The 15743-nt window shown below is 43.6% G+C and overlaps 2 protein-coding genes across 2 annotated transcripts; one reads left to right on the top strand and one right to left on the bottom strand.

The window, feature by feature from the left end:
• Positions 1-2998: 2998 nt before the first annotated feature.
• On the bottom strand, positions 2999-6389 carry polr3gla (RNA polymerase III subunit GL a). The gene is made up of 8 exons (XM_047019791.1): positions 6052-6389; positions 5470-5596; positions 5186-5315; positions 4930-4998; positions 4327-4383; positions 4123-4190; positions 3866-3985; positions 2999-3612 (listed from the first exon to the last, which is right to left on the bottom strand). The coding sequence occupies exons 2-8, from the start codon at positions 5590-5592 to the stop codon at positions 3526-3528; spliced, it is 654 nt and encodes a 217-aa protein (XP_046875747.1). The 5' UTR covers positions 5593-5596; positions 6052-6389; the 3' UTR covers positions 2999-3525.
• Positions 6390-7764: 1375 nt separating this feature from the next.
• Positions 7765-10123, top strand: LOC124467492 (cellular retinoic acid-binding protein 2-like). Its single transcript, XM_047019793.1, has 4 exons — positions 7765-8060; positions 8897-9075; positions 9568-9684; positions 9807-10123. Exons 1-4 carry the CDS (start codon positions 7979-7981, stop codon positions 9855-9857), a joined length of 429 nt encoding a protein of 142 aa, XP_046875749.1. The 5' UTR covers positions 7765-7978; the 3' UTR covers positions 9858-10123.
• The last annotated feature ends 5620 nt before the right edge of the window (positions 10124-15743 follow it).

Below are 15743 nucleotides of genomic sequence, written 5' to 3' on the forward strand. Positions count from 1 at the left end.
ACCCAGCCTGCTTGTCGCTAGGCCCGGATTAGTCTCTAATCACTGTGGCCTCCAAGTGGTCGACAGCAAGCAATTAGGGTAGTATTGAAGATAGCGGGTTGAACAGTTCAAACTAACAATTGCAAATGCAAGTCTGTGCACTTGACCTGGGCCTAAAAAATGCTAGGAAAAACACTCCACTGTTTAGTTATTCTGGGTTCAATATAATAGTTTTACTATAGTAACTGAAAAGCTTTGTTGCTACTAACACAGACAGGGCTATGGCAGTTATGGTGACAGTCTTATTGATTAGTGATGAGCTCTGGGCTACACTTGATAGGTGGGAATCAAACCTGCTCGTGTTGCTCTGTGTAATGTGGATAGGATAACCTTTAGCTAGGCAACCAAACCTGTGACATCTTGCGTTTCCTTAGGACACAGGCTGACACTGAATTCTCATGTTACTTTGCAGTAAAATAGACAACATCATCATTTCTATTTACTTAACCCATTGAAAGTTATTGATTTGATCATATATATGATCAATCTAGTTTCAACTTAAATTGTATATCAATGTTGAATTGGGTTGGGGTTAGGTCTGAACAGAGAACCTCCCCATTATAGAGAACTGCCTTTGTAAGCAGTTCTGATTGATCCATCCCAAAGAAAGAGGATACATTGAATGCTGTTTATCACACGCAGCAATGTGCATAACCTCACATTGTTTAAGTTATGTCATCTTGTTGGCCCCTCTCTGTCCATGGCACGAAGACACTGTCACCAAGAGGTCAACTGTTGAACTACAACTTATTTATTTTGTCAGTTGGGGGTTGACATTGAGATCTAGTGAAACAAACAGCTACAGACTAAAATATTCTCTTTGTGAGGGACACTTGGGACAAATAAAGAACTAAAAAAAAACAACAAGTGCAAAACAAGGTTGCTATGTGCCTTCAATTGGAGGTCAAGCTGTTTTAGACCAGACAAGAGCCTAGTCAAACAACTTGGGGTTGTTGTCGGTCAGCTACCCCGTAATGCTAGCTGACATCCTTCCAAACTGTTAAAATGTTGGTGCTGTCGAGAGCTGTAAATTGTCAGCTCCTTCAGCATGCCTGGCCCAAACACTAGACTCCTCTCTAGTTACGACTCAACTTTGTCCAGCCTGGCTCGTTTCCAGTATGTAGGGAAGCATATCAAATTGGACTGGAGGAGAATGAGAATGTTTAGGGTGTTATGCCACATAGAGCATCATCAGAGAAGTGGGTGACCTGAAATACCAATATTTTGCTGAGGGTTATTGCATTTGATATCATGAATTGTGAATAATAATCAAAGTAAGCACACTGCATTGGTGTTCAAGCATTCAATGATCTGATGCATGGTTAATAGCTGACATTTGATGCGTCGGAGAATGCCGGTTGGATTTAGGGCCTAAGCATTTCTTTTAAGTTGCAGACATTGATCCTATCACTACATTTCCTCCAACCAAATCGGACACAGGTTCCTTAGTTCCCAATGCAGGCCACATAGAACATCACATCAGAAGCTCTCCCTACACAGCTTTCACAATAGCTCTCGTTGTTTACAGCTGTGGAACTAGGTGTGTTCCTGACACCTGCAGAGGTCAGCAAGTCAATCACACCCAGTGTGGTAAACAAAGGAAAATGTTCCATCGTGTTCCTCCCTGTATGGGCCCCGCCCCCGCCCCCGCCCCCGCCCTTCAGGACAGCTTCCCATTCTGTTCCCGAGTCACATACCACTTTGAGCTGTGGAGCACTGTTTACAGTCCCACATACCACACCTGTCCTTCACACCACATGACTAGTTGCGTAATGTGTTTTTCTCACTAGGAAGAAACGGACAAGCACCTGAGGCCTTCGCGCGTAACTTTTGCCTCAGCTGCACGCACGCATGTTGTGTGATATAGAAATATGGGAAGCAAAATGTTAAATGGGATTCTAGAGTAGACTATGCAGTAGTTCTAAATTATAGCATGCACCTTGCATTTCTGGACTATTTGAACTGACTGCACACATTCTCTGTGAGACTGGGTACGTGACCGAGTGCACGTAGTCAAAAGAAAAGGTCATGACCCTTAGGGTTAGGTCGTTCTCCTTATGAACTCCATGTCAACATTTGCCCTTTCGCCACATTGTTGTTATAGATAGAAGCTCCTAACTGACAGTGGACATACAGTGCAGTTAGCACACAATCTAACTCTTGATGAAGAAATTCAGAAGGAATGTGGTATGGACACCTTAACTTTCTAAAATCTATCCTCTTGAAGATTGAGCTGGTGAAGCAAGGCCGTAATCATAATATATATTGGTGGGACACATCAAATCTGGTCAAAATCCCCCCCCCCCCAATATATTGATATAAAAGGCAACCATGCACCCTGTCCAAAATTATCATTACAAATGTAATTCGTCCCCCCCACTCCATGGCTACGGCCTTGTGGTGAAGTGATGGTAATTTGATCTATATGAAGAATACTTAAAATACAATACTAAAATACTTGGCACATAGGTAAATCTCAATCATGGTTGACATGTATACCTATATTCTATAAAAAAAAATGAAAGATTTGCTTGAAATTAATACATTTGTCGCTCTAGAAAACTGCAGGACAGCAGGTTGCAGTGGGTTAGTCTGAGTTAGGCCTGGGAAGAACAGATGAGCACTAAATCTAAACCTCTTTGTCTACTAGGGATTACCCATGTTCCCAGTAGGACGCGGTTAAATGTGACACCAGTACACTTGTGAGATTAATGTAGTGGGAAACAGTGTGAATGTGATACATTCATCTTTCAAGTTCCAGGGATGGACATTATATGACTTTTAAATTACTTATGGATTGCATGATTGGATGAAAGCTGCAGTACATCCTGTATGGTCAATAGCTTTTATGAATGGTGTATGAGTAGGCTATTCAGAGTATGAAACACTGCGTGAGTTGCCACTATTACAAACCTATTGAGCAGTACGCCATCTACTGGTATAGCATGTCAACACAACAGTATTTTAGGATGTCTTTTATAATGTATTTTCTTACATTCAACAACATGTTTGTAAACTAACACACTTCAGTATGCCACATAAATAAAATTTGATTAAAACACCTGATTGTCTTTTTTTCATTTTCTTAAAACAAATTAAGATATTGGTTGAGAAATATTACTTACATGAAAACGTGTCATACAGTCACAGTATCACTGCAATTGCACACCTATTAAAATCAAGTATCAAAAGGATGAAATGAATATTAACCACATGGCCACATCGCAACTTCAGCTCACTCTGAATGAAACGGTGACGACAGCCTTAACTGTTCTCACAAGTGGTCCCCATTATATTAAAATGTTTAAAAGCAATGACCCTCCACATCCTATCACGTTTAAGGATTGCATAGCACTACTGTTATTCTCTCCATTATAAAATACAACTGTTCAGAGTGTCATTGACGAGCAACTTTGGCCTCCGATGTCTGAAAATGGGGGTGGTCTTCTCATTTAGGACAGTTTGGCTTCCATTCCAGTGTTCCGTTTAATAAGTGGCTTCATCCATGTTGTCGTCGCTGTCCGCTCCAAACTCCTCTCCGTTGTCAAAGTAAGACATAATGTAATCGGTATCCTAGAATTTCGAAAGGCTTGGTCAAACCTCCAAACTGCTCAACAAGGGACACTCATTGCAACTTCCACAGTCCATTTAAAATGTCATAGTTATGATTAAGTTTGTTCATTCATTTTTTGGTTTCCACTTAAACAATAGCCACTCTCCTGAAGTACAGCTTTAGATGCCGTTGGTAACAAAGAAATAGTTTCATCATAAAAATATGCAGTGAAAAGGTAGGGAGCATGGATAAATGACCAACAGGAGTTATTACCTCTTCTATGTCCTCCTCATCAAACTCCTCTTCTGCCTGTTCCTCCTCTTCATTTGTCTTCTTTTTCTCCTCATCCTCCTCTTCCTCTGAGTTGGCAGTCTCTTCTTTCTTTTCAAGAGTCTAAAGGATTTGGTTTCCCAACAAATAAAACTGTTTACAATACCGTATTTCAGACCAGTCATGGCTATGTGATGGATCAAATATATGTATAATGTGAATAGCCGTTTATGACTTTAAAGGTGTTGTTGACATCCCACCTCTAGCTTGGTGAGAATCTCTTCCTTGGCCACTGTTTTCTTGGGTCGTTTAACTTGGGCTGTAGGTACTGGAAGAAATGAGAACATCAGTTCACGAGATGATTCTTCTATGCTCATATATACATGGTAAAGAGAGTTTGTAGGAAGTACCCGAACATGGCATTAGAAGGGGAAAGACATTCTAGGTGTTTATACACCACTCACTTTTTATTTGAGGCTTCCTCACTTTAATGCAAAGCTCCTTTGGCAATCTGCTCCAATCTAGAAAACAAACAGAATGTTTAACACATACACCAATACATTCAGTAACCACATCTGTACGCACTACAGATTAATAACCTATAGATAATGTGACATAATTAAACATTAAACAAGACCCAATACAGATCGTCACAAACAAAAGGGGATTAGCTATCTGGCGCCATCTGTTGGAAATCCAAAGATGTCACCCTTTAAGGGAGGGCTGCTGCTCAATCTTGTTTCGGAATAGCAACTGTCCTGTCTGTTTTCATTTCAAACAACCTGACCTCACAACTGGGGTTGGAGTAAAAACCGACATGAGGGTAGATCTCCAGGTGCATGTTTGACCAGCTCTTAGGTGAAGAACCAAGCAAAGTCCCTCCTGGAATAACTATTCCATTGATAACTAAGAGTGCAGAAAGAACGGTACACTAGGAGTGGTGCTGATTAGGAGCAACAGTGTGAACTGAGCTCTCGACTGTCCTTGTCTTTGAATACACCGCTGTCCCTATTTTAACCCTAGCCAATCAATTAGAAAAAAACCTACCACAGCAAACCACCGCTCACCTGGATTCCACTCAATGGTGCCGTCCTTAGGTTCCCCCGTCTGGTATTTATCAGAGTAGCGATCAACATCTATGGTGGAAGTTAGTCAAAATGAACAAATAAAGTAGACAATATACTTTACATCCTTTCCAGTTTCTCATCATTGGGGGAATTCCATCACATCAAACTTTGTTTTTAGGATCGCAGCTTTTACTGGTGGAAATACACAGTTTAGAGCTTCATATATGATTCCACCCTACAGGAGTGTGGAGGCTACCTCTCTTGGAGGCAGCACGCCTGATGTAGAAGGGCAGGTTCTTGGTGGCAGCCCTTAGTTCCTGCTTCAACGCCAGCATGTAATCCATCTCCTCTCCTGTCTGCAAGGGCACTGGCTGGGCAGTCATGGGCTGGAGCACAGACAGACAGCGTGGTCAGTAATGGGTACACTTCACGGCAAATCACAATGAATTTCATGTCATTTACGTCACAATTTCATTAGCGGTCAATCAAATAGTGTCAATGTGTTTTGTGGGATGGAGCAGATTTTGCAATACAACATACTGGAAATAATGGTGATGGCGTGAAGGTGGTAGGGGGTAGGTTTTCACCCTTTCCAATCCCCACATCTTCCAAATTGAAGGTCAGCTGGCTCCTTCCACGACCCCTGCCACCTCTTCCAGCCATAACACTGGTAGAGGTAAACATAGATGTAAAGAACATCAGACAGAAAGCAATGGATACCTTTTTCCACTTGCGAACGTATGACCTCTCCTAGTAGACGTTAAGGTTAATGTTGTCTACTACTACAATGTCGAATCCCATTCAGTACAGCAGCTATCTAAACAAACGAACGTAAATCATCTGAATGTATGTAATCATATGTTGGGTACAAGCACAAAAATGATGGGTAAATAAAGCTAGACCTTGGCTTTATAAGGTAATGAATCATTTACCAAATCGTGGGTTCATTTCAATACGTTAGCTCTACCCTTCATTGATGCCAAAGCGAAGGAAATTAAAGGGCCAGACTGATTCCCTGGCAACAACAATTAGCTAACAGCACCGATAGTCTTACTACATTTTGATGAACATATGATCTTTTCCGTTCACTTTGGCAGATATGTTCTACCTTGGTCGACTTACCTAGACTGCTGTTACTAGGGCACTGACGCTCCTTTTTCAGATAGTAGCCTAGTAGGCTACTGTAGATGGAGTAGCACGCTATAGCCTGCCCAACGTGGTTGTTTTACCAACCGGGTATGTATACTATATAATAATATTTTAAGGCATCTAATACAACTAACATTATCCACTATCCATGTCGGCTAATTGCTAAGCATGCAGCCTATGTTAAACACATTTTTTTTATGAAGACGGGAAGCTAAGAAGTAGGCTAAAAGAGTGTTCTAACACACACGTGTCCGCTAGGGTGTAGCCCATGGTGTAGCCACTCTCACTCCATTTTCCGGTTGACTTATTTAGAAAGTTTCAAAATAAAGGTTTCAAAACGGTTTTCTTTTTTTATGTGAAAGTTAAACTTTTGAAAAAAATACATAGAATAGCTTACTGCTACAATAGAACACAAACACCACAATAGTAGGTCATCCTATTAAAGGATAAATAAAGCCACGGAAAGAAGCTTGGACAAGGCCAACGAGTTGAACCAGTATAGGTAACACTGAGTCCACTGTCCACCTGTTACCAGTTCTGATTGCCCTGGCGATTATAGGCGGTGAAATGAGTCAGTATTCAGGTGAGGTGTCATATTAATCCAGAATCTGGAAACTAAACTGGTTGTCATAGAAACAGACAAGATGTCCAGTGTCACCCTTTCATGTGAGGGTGTCCTCCTTTCTTCTCTGTGACTCTCTCCTCCTCTGGGCCTCTTCACGTCATAGTCTTGCAGGACTGCTAAAAGAAAGGGGTCAACCAGCGGTGAAAGCAGAAGAAAATACAGTGTACTTTATTAAGATTCACTTCATGATATTGATCAAATCTCTGATTGGCTACATGACAGAACATTTTAGCGTTCAAAGTAGGCCTACATGCAAACTGTCGTGTGTTTGTGTTGGTTGAATGCACTATCATGTTTCCAGAGGTATCACTGCTAATCTAGACTTGTTGAAATGTTGTTGGCAAGGGGGTGGGGGATGGTTGAGAGACAAAAAGTATTAAGGGGGGCTAATTAGGCTACCCCACGCATCAGTAATTACCCCTACATTTGTAGTCTTACTCCCCTACACATTCACCCTCTGTGAGTTAAATGACTGTCTTTGATCTTTCTGATGGGGAAAATGCCTAACTTATCACTCACTGACTGGTAGTAAACCAAAAACATATTCTATAGAAATAACGGTCTTATTTAATAGAGATTCAATCAAAAGTGTCTCATTGACCCCACTGAAGACTTCTGACATCTTCTAAGCCAATTTTCTATCCCCTTTCAAGCTTAACCCTAATATCTGATTTCACATTCCAATACCTTCTGCCTTAGGTTGGACGTTTCAGATACAAACATCTCTAATCCTTTCGCTCACTTGCCTTAAATCCTCTTAGGGGGTCCACAGGATCCCCTCTGGCTGGCGCCATGCACTTATTGGCCAAAAACAAACAAACCGATCATTTAAAATAATCATCGCAGCTATTTATATGAATCTGCCCACAAATTACATCTGAATCGTTTACTCATAACTCATTGTCCCGTGAGAAATTAATTATGCCTATAATATGCACGGTATTGCTCAGTACGACGATGTCGAATCTGTGTAGTTCCACCCAAGGTGCAGATCAGATTCAGCCAAGATTCCAGCAATAGCCAATGAATGAAATACGCCAACCATCAGATTGAATCAACTGCGCGCAAGAGAGAGAAAGAGAGAGAAAGACAGAGAGAAAGAGCGAGATAGAGAGAGAGAGAGAGAGCGCAGAGCGAGGATTTTAAGAGGTACTTGAGAAGGAGCGCACAGAGTAGTTTTAGGTACGAGCAAGACCTTACGTGAAATTCGGATTTAACATATTTATTGCTATTGCTATTATTTACTGTTATCGATCACTAGATTCAAAACTTGAAATGGATAGTAAACTTGCAGACTTTTCTGGAAAATGGAAAATGAAAAGCTCCGAACATTTTGAAGAACTTCTAAAAGCACTGGGTGAGTTTAGTCTTGACTGTCATTCGTTTGTGTACTTTTTAGGATTGAAATGTATAGACATTTAAACGTTTTTGCAAAAGTCAAAGACTGGCAGTCTCTTTTACAAAATCTCACACTGGGGTAGTTGCCAATATGGAGTAACAGAATTGTTTGTGGTAAATCAGTAAAATTGTATTTAATTGTCATCCTTTGAAAATATTTGCAGTATTCTGTGATGAACTGTCAGTGGGATATCAAAGTAAACCCTAACAAATTAATAAAAATATATAGGGGACATATAAGCATATGCACATGATACTCACAATATGCATATTCACACACAAGTACAGAGTGAATGAGAGAGAGAGAGGGAGAGAGACAGAGACAGAGTTAGAAAGAACGAACGAAAGAAAGAAAGAAAGAAAGAGAGGGGTTAAAAGAGGGCCAGTCAGTGACATCCATTAAATCTGATAACAAATAGTCAGTGGAAGACTGTTTTTCTTTCTCTCCCTTCTAACGCAAGGTCCTCATGCGATTGTAATTAAAGCCAGTGTAAACGGAACTATGCCCTCAAATGGGCCCCCTCTGGGCCTCCACAGCCCCCGGGGTCTCTCTGTGTGCCGGACGCCATTCTATCAGCCCAGACAGCAGTAGAATCCGATGTGGTGAAGCATTGCACCAGGGTTCAATATGTGGTTGATGAAACAACTGAACAAGTCAATAACCAGTGCATACAGGCCGTAAATCACTAATTACAAGCAACATATTGGACCTCCATCAAGTGGAACGGGACTTGCTTTTTTCGAGTCAGTTCATCATGGAGAATGGCTGTGTGTGTGGCTGTGGGTGTCCTCCAGGTGTGAATGTGTTCCTCAGGAAGATAGCGGTGGCAGCAGCCTCCAGGCCCGCGGTGGAGATCAGTCAGCAGGAGACGACCCTGTCCATCCAGACCTCCACCAGTGTCCGCACCACCCACATCTCCTTCACCGTGGGACAGTCCTTCAGTGAGACCACGGTGGACGGGCGCCCCTGCACGGTAACCCAGCACCCCCGACACCGTCTTATCTACATCCGCACCATGCGCCGCCCCTTGGGGTCCGCTGTTATTCTATGCATATTTTCCTCCAAGAATGTGCACAGAACCAGGGGGCGCACACCTACGTGGTTTACATTCTCTCCATTAAGTGTGATGTTATTCCATGCATTTTTTTTCTCTCAGCCATAGTGTATGGAAGGAGGGCTTTGCAGCCTGCAGTGGCATGTGGAAGTCATTCCTGTGTAATGTGATAGTTGTTATTGGTCGTGATACGGAGGTCTGCTCTTCCTCGGGCCCATGTCTGGTCAAGTGTGGGGGACAGACGAGGCCACCTGGTAGACAGGAGGCCTGTAACATGCAGCATGCTGAGAACTGTCAAGTCAAAACCTGCTCATCTGTGGCCACCTGCTTATTCGTGGACACCAAGGAAGACCTTTCCATTTGGAAAGCTGTCGTTGATATGCATGGTTGTCTCTCTTTGCCTCCCTTCAGAGTTTTCCTCAGTGGGAAACAGACCGCAAGATCAGCTGTGAACAGACTCAGCAGAAAGGGGAGGGACCCAAGACTGCCTGGACCCGTGAGCTGACCAATGATGGCGAGCTCATATTGGTAATGCAATCCAGTCATCCAATCGGACTCTGAAGTCTTCAAGTAAACAGTGTTTGAGAGTCTTTGTAAGAGATCCATTCCAGAGTGTCTCTGTATTAAATCCCTTTCCTTTGGCTTTTCAGACAATGAGTGCTGGGGATGTGGTGTGCACCAGAGTTTATGAACGAGAATGATGGAGATTCTTTGGACTATTATACCTTTATACTTTTACAATGCTGTTTATACATTTATATACATCTATTACACATACATTTATGTATGTGCCTTCTGTTTGCCTATTCAAGTCATATTTGGTCATGGTTTCTGTTTTATATCTATATTAAATGCAATGATGTCTAATCACATCCTGTTACATTGAAGAATGTCCCACTACTAAAGCCATATTTATTCTTCTGCATAATGGACAAAAATACAACAAATAAATGCTGCATGTATATTACTACCAAAGCAACTGTACATTTTACTTTTCTCATAGCTGTGTTAAACATGAATGGATGAATGGATTCTGTGTTTGAAAGGCTTCTAGAGTTTTCTTTAGCCTCAGACCCACAAAGAAACAGCTCAAGATCCCTTTCTTTCTGTCCTCCCTGCCCCTCTCCACCCAGATTTTTCGTAACTCCTTGGTACTTGTCCACTTGTCCTTTTAATGATCTCCACACCCTTTCCTTTCTGTCCTCTACGTGATATCTTCTCTCATCTCTCTCCATTTGCGCCAATGAGAAGTTTGAAAACTCCCAAAGAGAATCCATATTTTATGAAAACCATAGTTGTCTATGACACATTTGGCAAGGACAAGGGGAAAAAACGGGGAGTGGTAGGGAAAGAGTGAGAGAGGGAAAAGGGGGGACATGAAAATAAGTTCATATCGAGACCAACTCTATTCCCTGTGCTTTCCTTCCCAGCTGCCCCTACTTACAGTCTGTTCTCCAGAAAGGCCTCCCACCCCTTTTCCTTGGCCTTGCACCCACTTACAAAGTGTCAAATGACTACCTCTACTTCGTAAAGTAGAAACATTGCTAGCAGCTCTCTCCCTCTCAGCCAGACATATGTTTCAAAACCAGACCGATGGGTGCACAACATGAACTCTGGCCAGACGTATCACCGAACAGTGAAAAAAACAGGAATCGTTTTAAGGATCTTTGTGCTGCATTCATCCACCACATATTTCACGCTGATTCGATCACTCATGGTGCAGAGCCTGTCGTGACACAGTGCAGGGTCTGCTGTGGGCTTCCTGAGGAGAATGCTTGCAAGGTTCACAGACATTGATGGGTTTTCCAGGGTTTCTGACGGTGAGCACAAGCCTTCCTGTGAGGCTCACTTCAGGCTCTCTCCTTGCATGCGTGCTGAGCCAGCAGGCCGCCTGGGTGCTTTCCAAACTGTGTGCTCTCTATAAACTCACAGCACGGAGGAACTTTGTGAATGGGCAGAGAGAGAGAGAGCGAGAGAGAGAAAAGGAAAGAGAGAGAGTGTCTACAAGAGACAGACATCGTTTTGTACTTGTGCATCTTACTCAAGAAAAGAGTTCTTAGTGCATTCAGTCAAATTCAATATGTGTTTGACAAAACTGGTCTTGTGTGCTTTGGCTCAAAGGAAAAACCATCATTAAATAAGCATTCGAGGGTCACACAGACCCATACCCAGTGTTTACATTTGATTCAATGTCAACTTGGTTTGATGCTTGCTATTCTGATTGGAATTGTTCTGACCACATTAACTGCCCAGTGCACTTCATTTCAGATTGTTTCCCAGGTCACTTTCCACACTGCTATTATGTCAGTTCATTCCACAGGCGATGATGTCATGGGGCCGCACATCGCTTGATTGGCTGTGGAATGCTGTGGTTTCTTGGACTGAAAAGCACCCGACTCCGAACTCTACAACCGCGACCGAGAATCAGCACCATCTGCACCAGATCCCAGTTTTACTCATGGGCAAAAGGAATTCGTGCAGACTACATGGACTGGGACATAAACATGAACTTTAACTGAAATGATATAACACTGCCATGCAGTCTCTTCTAACAGCTGCGAATGCTTCTCGCCCTATTTAGTGTCTGTGTATGATTCTGTTGGTCTGTGTGTGTGTTTTACTATCATATGACTGTTCTCCTGTCCCCTCCAGCAACCCATATGACTGAAGTGGTGAGGGGTGAGGGAGGACCAATTGGCTTCCACGTGACAGGGATTTATTTTTGTCTACGTTACATCTACACAAACACAAACTCTGTTTCAGTGCCCCCCCCCCCTCCACCATTTCCCCCAAAGACACACACACACATACCTATCACTATAAATTGTTGAAGTGAAAAATCAATTGTCATATACAAACGAAAATCCAGACCGTTTTACTGTAAAAGCCACAGGATGGATGTGAAACCGCAGACGCAGAATAGTGCCACACTGTGGTGAAACACAGGAACTGACACGCGGGATGGAAGTCCCTTCCACAGCTCCTACTTTACTGTCCTTCTTCAGCTAGTGTCTTCATGATTACTAATGGGGGGGGGGGGGGGGGGGGTCATATTTAAACATCATCGACTGCAGGTAACATCATCGACTGCAGGTGCGTGTTTTTGCTTATTGGTGCATTGAGGCAGCATTCCCAGCCGATCCCAAACTACAGAACACGTGACACACAGATGTGGTTTGGACTTCTGCCACTTGATGGTAGTAGTGTGTAATGTTTCGCTCAAATGAGGGCGCGTAAGACTAAAGTTGATGTCTCCTCTTTCCTCCCAGTCTCATAATAGTGCAGTAATCACATCACAGAAAAAAATGACGCTTTTAATCCCCAATCGTATCAGTGTTCATCCAGCCTTTTCCCCTACTGCTCTATCAAACAGCTCCCCTCAGATGGATTTACTGAAGGATTTGAGATGTGAGGTCTGTGCTAAAAACATACTTTAACCATAGCATAGTAGCCTGGTTTACTGTGCAGTCGTAGAACAATTCAAATGAGACATTAATACAGAATTAACATTTGGGCTAACCTATTTCAAACATGCTTGTAAGCAGGGTCTCCCCAGAGGAGAGACTTGTTCAAAGGCATGTGTATTGTTTGGGAAAAACACATGTGGCACATGTGTGCTACAACTCCCAAATCAGTCGACACGAACTAGAAGGAGTTCAATTGGATTGGATGACAGTGGTGTATTTACTTCTCCATCTCTGTTTGTATGTTCTCACTGTAGCCCTCATTGGTACTTCTGATAGATCGCTATTTGTAGAGCTGTTAGCGTGGCAGACTGGCTTGGTGGTGCCACTGCTTTGCTTTCCCCCCTGTGCTGGAAGCATTCATTAATGAGTTCACTCAGTCTGTTGTTTCATTGTTAGGTTTTCTTTTTTTTTAATCCATTTTTTTCCCTGTCCTCATTTTCATTTTATTGTGTAATGGCATGTTTGTAGCCTTCTGTCAGTCATAGAGATAAAAACGTGAATTCTTTTTTTATTCAGAGACCTAATCTGTATAGTTATATTTGGATCCTTGGCCCTATTTTGATTTCAGGTCAGAATAGTTCCTGCATGGTTTAAAACATACGTAAACATGGGGAAAATACTGCTTGTCAAATCCCAAAGCACCAGATACAGAAACACAAACACAACCAATCAAAATAATGTACTAGCCTACAAGTAGTCTACAGTAACTATGACTTGTTTTAGGCCTACATTTTTCAGCTAAAACCTCCCAAAACAAAAACAACAATTGAGTAATGAACCTCACACAACCACTTTTAATTGGCTCATCCTTAAGACGGGTTTGCAAAATGATAAAAACCTGTTGGCATAAATCTCCAATTTAGACCATGTCAGAGGAGAGAGTGCTATATACAACATCTGGAGTTTATACATATTACTCTAATGTGTCGATGTGTAATGCTGCTTTAATTATCCATAATGATTACAAAAGCACAGTCAGATTTGCTGCAAAGCCAAGCAGCAGCAGCAGGGTTTACCATAGACATACCTGCAAAACCTGCTCGCTGACAGTTCTGCCAAGCTGTGTTTAGCAGAATGATTCAAAGTGACGCAACACTCAAATGGGAGAATTCCGGTTCCACTGTCTGATCACCTGTCATTCTTCTGCATGGCTGCCAGGACTCTACTATAAGGGAGAGCCTCGTTAGGGGCCTCCAAACGGAGGTCATGTACAGGACTCCCTATTCGACTGTCTCCCTCCACTGGATGTCTAGATTAGGCGTACCTGGGACGTAGATGAAGTAAAGCTTGGGTGTAAATGTCAGCCTGAGAGTGAGGCCATGGGATCATCTGGTTGCCAGGGTATGTTGTGTGACTGGAAATGTTAGGAAGGCAAAATATTTGTTAAGGCAATGTGTGTGTGTGTGTGTGTGTGTGGGGGAGTGTCCTTCCTCCATCCCTTGCTCCCCTAGTCTCTGTTATTGCTGGCACAGCTGGAGGCCGTGAGTGAACCATGTGGTTCTCCAGTTCCCCCTGCGGTTCAACCACAGACACTGGTATTTGGAGGTGTGGGTTATTTTTCTGGTTTGCTGTGAAAAGCTGTCATATTTCATACTGGCACATGTGACAGGACGCTCGCTCCTTATCGAATCAACGCAAAGGTCGACAGCCTCCTCTCTTCTCCACAGAGCTGTCACATAACAGGCACACGCTTGTGACGCGGAGAGAAGCAGCTGTCACACGCGATGGTGTACGTCACCAACCAGAGGACTGTGTTTACTTGGTTTCTGTGTTTTCAACCGTGATGACGGTCAAGTGGAATTGTTCATGCGGTTGCGTCTCTGGTCTGTATGACTGAATGACGTAATGAGATTGGCTGTAGGATATGGTGACATTGAGGGGATGAATATGTTTGAGCATGTCCAAGGTCATTCTCTTAGCGGGTGTTTGGAAAGGCTAGCATTAATCTTATTTTCTGCTGTGTCAAGTCAAAAGAGTTGTCTCTTCCTTTTTGGTTAGATTTTTTCCCTCCCTCCCTCCCTCCCTCCCTCCCTCCCTCCCTCCCTCCCTCCCTCCCTCCCTCCCTCCCTCCCTCCCTCCCTCCCTCCCTCCCTCCCTCCCCCTCCCTCCCTCCCTCCCTCCCTCCCTCTTCCTCTTCCTCTTTCTATCTCTCTCTCCTTCCCTCTCCCTTTTTCTCTTCCTCTCTACCCCCCTCTCCAGTCAGCCTCCATGTGCAGCAGTGAGATTGGGGAGGAGAAAGAAGACCTGTTCAGTGCTGGATGCACATGGATACATTCAGATTTGCTGTGTTGGCAACACTGTCATATTTCTGTTCCAAATCGAGTTATGCCCTTTGTGAATAAAGTATGTTTTTCTAATGTGTTAACGTGTTTGTGTGTTTGGATGTGTGGATGTGTGTGCGTGGCATGCGTGGCATGCGTGTGTGCGGCATGCGTGTGTGCGGCATGCGTGTGTGCGGCATGTGTGTGTGCGGCATGCGTGTGTGCGGCGTGAGCTAAATGGCCTAATACAAGCCACAGCCTGCCAGACACATAAGCCAGCAGTATGTCAGACCAGGCCAGAGAGGAGGAGACTAATCACATCCACCATGCTCTCCTCCTCCAGGGCCAGGACTGAGATGGAGCCAAGGAGACTGCTGCCCCCACAGGCACAGCGCCCCCACAGGCACAGCGCCCCCACAGGCACAGCGCCCCCACAGGCACAGCGCCCCCACAGGCACAGCGCCCCCACAGGCGCAGCGCATGGGAAGCTAGCTCACAGAAGGCCCCCTATGACCTCTGGAACCTGGAATGACGAGCTATTTCTATCCGAAGTGAACCTGATTAGTCCTAAATTGGAGACCGAAGGAGCGGGTCTGATTAGAGCCAATAGAGGTACTCTGGGCAAGTTATCAAATTACCTTCACTGTACTACTGTGATTGTAGAGAGGCTTGTTGGTTAAATCAGCACCTTGGAGAGCTCTTGAACAAGCACACTCCTGCTGCCTGAACCTGAAAGTGCACTGGCAGCACATATTTTCTCACCTTCACATGCTAGAGGAGGGACACAATGACATCCCCCAATGTGGGGGAGGGTAGAGAACAGGGAGGGGGTCTGTGCCTGTGTGTGCGTGTGTGTGTG

Source organism: Hypomesus transpacificus, chromosome 4 (genome assembly GCF_021917145.1).
Source record: "Hypomesus transpacificus isolate Combined female chromosome 4, fHypTra1, whole genome shotgun sequence".
NCBI classification, from domain to species: domain Eukaryota; kingdom Metazoa; phylum Chordata; class Actinopteri; order Osmeriformes; family Osmeridae; genus Hypomesus; species Hypomesus transpacificus.

Coding starts and splice junctions, on each gene's coding strand:
- polr3gla (XM_047019791.1), bottom strand. CDS start 5,592: ATGGCTGGAAGAGGTGGCAGGGGTCGTGGAAGGAGCCAGCTGACCTTC. Junction 5,316..5,469: donor CGCCATCACCATTATTTCCA/GTATGTTGTATT, acceptor TCTGTGCTCCAG/CCCATGACTGCCCAGCCAGT. Junction 3,986..4,122: donor AGATTCTCACCAAGCTAGAG/GTGGGATGTCAA, acceptor CAAATCCTTTAG/ACTCTTGAAAAGAAAGAAGA.
- LOC124467492 (XM_047019793.1), top strand. CDS start 7,979: ATGGATAGTAAACTTGCAGACTTTTCTGGAAAATGGAAAATGAAAAGC. Junction 9,076..9,567: donor TGGACGGGCGCCCCTGCACG/GTAACCCAGCAC, acceptor GCCTCCCTTCAG/AGTTTTCCTCAGTGGGAAAC. Junction 9,685..9,806: donor ATGATGGCGAGCTCATATTG/GTAATGCAATCC, acceptor TTGGCTTTTCAG/ACAATGAGTGCTGGGGATGT.